Raw genomic sequence first — 5,293 nt, 5'->3', positions numbered from 1 at the left:
AGGAGAAAAACAATGGTCACATGACGTCCTATGTGCTCTGCTATTGGCTAGCCAGCATTTGGCCCCTTAAATGGTGTCTGTTGATTGGTTGAGGATAGCTGACGGTTGTCTGTGGCATAGGAGCATTTTCTTTATATACGGCGTACACCGATGTCCATCCAGACAGGCGGTGTCAGAATCCCAAAGTAAGAATGGGTGCCCACCCCTCTACATATCCGACGGGACTCAGAAAACAACAAATGAGGCGCTACATGTGCACTTGGACATGCGACACATACTAAAACAAACTGTTGTCTTTACTTAAATGTTCTTATCACATAATTATTATGAACATCTTAAAATGATTATAATGCCTCTTAAACCTTTATCCACTGTGTGTATAATAATATAATGATAATAAAAACAATACTAATTAATGTAAAGCAGAGCTACATGGTTATATAACAACAAACCATATACTTTATATACAAAACCAGAGTGAAACAAGAATAATTATCATCCGTTTCACAGAGGACAAGGACTTATTACGTTAAACATGTATTATTTATAACGTCTCTTGTTTTTCAAGAACTAAACTAGTTTTGTTGACCTGCTTGAAACCTCCACACACTCTCCACAAGAGAGCTGGTCTTTTATTTGATAACTTACATTTAAAAACGTGTTAGAAAGATAAAACCAAACAATATGCGTTGAATAGGAAAAAAGACAAATCTGTATTTGAATGAGAGACTGACATCTTATCTTTTTATTTTGTAGTTCCAAAACTGTAACACTCGGAGGACGATAAGTATTACCTGTGTTGACCGACAGAGGGCAGAAATTCATCAACATACATTGCTTGCCCTGATACAAGGAGGAGATCGAAGAAGAAGACATGGAAACGATGCTGCTGCTAACTAGCGTCTCACGATGAGCAACACAAGTTCACAGCGTCATGTTTAACTCGGGTTAAACAGCTCATAGACAGTGTGAGTGCAACACAACCGGCTCTCCTGTCAAACCTGACATAGGTAGGTGATAGAAGGAAGGAGCGTGTTTGAGCTGCAGCTGTTAGCCACCGTCAGAGCTGATGTCATGACAGAGCATAACGGGACTGGGGTCCCCAGTAAGGGCAAGCTCAAATTCCTCAAACTGCCTTTGTTGCCACAAACAGTGTTTATAATTACATATATAATTATATACTGGTTTATGGAAGTTTATTAGATAGTTTGTTGGGTCTTGGGGAGGGGTTGGACTCAAAATAAATCACGAAAAGCTCCACATCTGTCATCTCCATTTGCATGATCTTGGTGTCTATGTATAGGTAAGAACCCAAAGACTGTATTCTGAGTATCAGTTAGTTCTTTGGCACAAAAAAAATTGAAAACTGCCAAATCAAAAGCTGAATTAAACATCTACAGTATTGTATCGCTAAAGCAGCCACAGACTAAGGTGCATTGTTGCTCTCCAGCCAATTAACACTCATAAGCTTTGTTGCATGCATCTAAAAGTTACTCTAACAAATTAAAACTTTATCTTGTTCTCATTTTCCAGGTGACATCAGAGCCATGGCAGCTTCACAGTCTGCTGTAACAGTTGCAGTGTGCATCCTCATGATAACAGAGATCATACTTGCCAAGAAGGACTACTATGATATACTGGGAGTGCCCAAAGACGCCACTGAGAGACAGATAAAAAAGGCGTTCCACAGGCTTGCAATGAAATATCACCCCGATAAGAACAAGCGCCCGGATGCGGAAGTGACATTTAGGGAAATTGCTGAAGGTACAGGTGGTTTGTTCTTTTTTTGTGGGGGGGTCATGTAAAGATCAATTGTTTACCCTTATCAGTATCAGAATCTCTGCTTTGTTGGCCAAGTATATGTACATGTACAGGAAATTTGATTCTAGTTTTGCATTGCTCTCAGTGTACTTACATAGAAATAGATATACAGCTAGAGACGAGGATAACAACAAAAATGAACAAATGATTTAAAGAATGGTACAAAAGTACTTAAACTATAGTGGTGAATGATCCGGATTGTACAGAACAATAGACTGTGTAAAGAAAGAGAATATGCAGCACATTGGAAACACTAATGACCAACAGCAGCAGCAAGTACAAATTATGAGAGTTTGTACACAAGTCAACTGGTTCTGACATATATTGTCCACCATGCAGATTCAAATATTGATTTATCTGTTTCAATTTCAATTCAGAGTTTGATGTTTACGTTTGGGCTTCCGTCAAGCCTTTGTCATTGTAGCCAAACCTTCAGATCAGATACAGTGCTAAATGTCTCCGTCCTTGTCTAAATATTTTCTCCCTTTCTCACATGCAGCTTATGAAACTTTATCAGATGAGACCAGAAGAAGAGAATATAACCTGTTTGGCGACACCTCTGCCTACTTCACCGGGGACACTCGACGCAGACACAGAGAGGGAGCCCACCAGCCTTTCAGCTTTGATGACATATTCAAAGACTCTGACATATACAGCCAGAACAGACACGCCCGTCACCGAAGACACTTCGATGAACACTCCAGGTACCACAAGGAGTCCCACAGCAGACACAAGAGACACACTCAAGGAGGCTTTGGAGCAGGAGGTATCTTTGATGACATGTTTGAAGACATAGAGAGAATGTTTACTTTTGACAGACACAACAAGCAGTCTGAAAACGGGTTTCATGGTGCATCAAAACAACACTGCAGAACCGTGACGCAACGCAGAGGAAACATGGTGACCACATACACAGACTGCACTGCACCTTGAGATACAAAGTAAAGTGATACATGACTTAAAATTGCCTTAAGGGAATGCAATACTGTTGCATTGATTAGGTCACTGAAAGCCACTTGGTTCAGGTATTGTGAAATCTGAACTGTGACGTTTGAACTGACGTCACAGAATGACAAGCTACACAGTTTAACAAGCTTTGGTCCAAATTTAAATAAGCTTCATTTTACGTCAGGCTATTTCCTGTGTGCCCTTGAACTTTGAAATGATTGTAGTACTTTTTCAGTTCTTGTTGAAGTAACCTGTACTTCAAGCACCTTCTTTTGATAGTTGAACTTCAAAACATTGTTCATTTCACTGTTTTAATACAAAAACAGTCCAGGTGCACAAACATGTGTGTTGTTCTCGCGTAGTTCACCCACCACTCAGTTTTTGTAGAGTTTTTGGTTTCTTTTGTGTCGGTTCTGCTATTGTAAGTCTCAAATCACAGCTGAGGGCAGAGACAATAGCTTCTAGCAGAGTTTTGCTTATGGTTGTGAAATGGGGAGCAATGTCAACAACAACCTGGGACCCTGCACATGTTGCTGTGTTCAGTCTGTGTTTTAGGATTTGTTCTACATCTTGTTGGAACACATTACTCGAGAGGGCCAGTCTAACTTTTGAACACCATGTATTATTATTATATAATTATAAAGAATTATAAATATCCCTAAATTGTAAGATATAATTAGAGAAGAGATGTACGTGTATACAGAAATGTCGGAGAATTTAGTGGATATGGCCCAGACAGACCTGCAATTCTATTCAAAGTGTGAAGCTTCAAATGTTGTATTTTGGAGAAACATTTTTAGCGAGTTTTTAAATCAACTTGAATGTAATGTTTGAGACCAATGTTGGATTATACTAGCGAAGCGTTGTCTATAATTTTCAATGTAACACAAGCTGAAAGTAAAGAACCACAAACGCTACAAACTCAAAAATAATCAGAGAGAATCAACACTAATCTGAGAAAACGAGCAAATTTCATTCAAATACTGCATGGTTATTAGTTCTTGTTGACCCGCAGTTAACCTGCTCTTTACTTTTTAAATTTGAGATATTTTTATGGATTTACATTTTCATTTCATGAAACTGAACCACGACTCCTAAAATGTAGGTATTGAGACACTTAAACTGTAAACCAGAGTATGAACCTGGGGTTTTGTGACTCATATTTCTATGAATCAGCAGATTTTGTATTTTCAAAAAAAGTTTAAGACTGTGCAGTGTTGAATACAGCTGTCCATTTTAATTGCAATTTGTATTTTGCAGTGTAAAATATGTATGTTTAGATTAAGATCAAGTGTTAAGAACGCTGCAGTGCAAAGCTGAAGAAATAGTATATAACAGTATATGTGCTATATGAATTGATGCTCTGCACATGATGAAACACTCAATACATTCACATTTCCCAACACTTGTGTTACCTCATTCACGGAACATGCTCCTTTGACATTGTGCTGTGCAATATTTATTTCTTATATTCATATCGTTGTTGTAAAATGTCCAATAGCACTTTACATTTCCAGTTTTATGTTTGTTTTTCAAAGAATGTGTTTCTAGAAATAAAATGTAGAGAACAAATTGAGATTCCTTCCTGTGTCTTTTGTTACCTCAGAATGAGAATGTTGTGCTTGTTCATATTATGGAGAAGGGAATCCGTCATTGATACCAACCTGAGAAAGACATTGACATTGTACAGAGAATGACCACAGAGCAGATATAAGCAGAACTGGCTGCACACAGAGGACAGGCTGGGCTGTCAAGGTAATGAAGGAACTGTAGAGACAGAGTTCTGCTTTTGATAAATGTAAAACAATATAGAAACACTGGGGAGCTATTCTTCCTCAAATTGCAAAAAAATGCCCCAGATTCCAAAGTTTGACACAAAGGGAGAAATTACAATTCATACAGGGAGAAATAAGAATAGTTTTATTTATAGAATGTTTTAGCTGCCAAATATGTCCCGAGTTGTCACAACAACAGACACAAACAGTTGGACACAGACATCTTTAAATATATATTATAATATAATCAAGTTAGTGGCACCATCTCCATCTGTCATTTGTTTATTTTTATATTTACTATATTGTGAAAGCTTGATTACCTGTATTACTTATTCTGAGTATTGTATTGCCCACCAAGATGTTCCAGCATGAAACCTCCTCCCAAATGGACCCTATTTATGGACTTATCATGGACATTTGCAAAGATGACTATCTGGTTAATATCATTCTGATCCTGGGAAAATCTCATTGTTCACAAATTCACGTACATTATAACAAAACTGAGATCTAATGTATTTCATAATGAAATTCTCTCTCTCACCAACGCAACTCATGAAGAAGAAAAATGCAATGGACTTAATCTGCTACAAAAGAATATGATTTATTTAACAAACCATAGTCGTTTTAGTTTTTACTTAATGATTTTTAATTTGTGATGAATTGATTTCTTTCTTATGCCTTAAAATATTTCACTATTTGTTGTGTGTCCCGTTGATCATTTATCGAAACAGCTGCACCTCATCCTTGTT

The 5,293-nt window shown here is 37.5% G+C and overlaps 1 protein-coding gene across 2 annotated transcripts; it reads left to right on the top strand.

The window, feature by feature from the left end:
• Nucleotides 1-843: 843 nt before the first annotated feature.
• dnajb9a (DnaJ heat shock protein family (Hsp40) member B9a) lies at nt 844-4,347 on the top strand. Of its 2 annotated transcripts, none has more exons than XM_034588812.1 (3): nt 844-1,010; nt 1,534-1,764; nt 2,321-4,347. In XM_034588812.1, the coding sequence occupies exons 2-3, from the start codon at nt 1,548-1,550 to the stop codon at nt 2,752-2,754; spliced, it is 651 nt and encodes a 216-aa protein (XP_034444703.1). In that variant the 5' UTR covers nt 844-1,010; nt 1,534-1,547; the 3' UTR covers nt 2,755-4,347. The 2 variants fall into 2 exon arrangements, with proteins under 2 accessions (XP_034444703.1, XP_034444704.1); XM_034588813.1 differs by having other exon boundaries at nt 850-968.
• Nucleotides 4,348-5,293: the final 946 nt, after the last annotated feature.

Source organism: Hippoglossus hippoglossus, chromosome 6, assembly GCF_009819705.1.
Source record: "Hippoglossus hippoglossus isolate fHipHip1 chromosome 6, fHipHip1.pri, whole genome shotgun sequence".
In the NCBI taxonomy this organism is placed as follows: Eukaryota; Metazoa; Chordata; class Actinopteri; order Pleuronectiformes; family Pleuronectidae; genus Hippoglossus; species Hippoglossus hippoglossus.
This window is presented reverse-complemented; position numbering and strand designations above follow the sequence as displayed.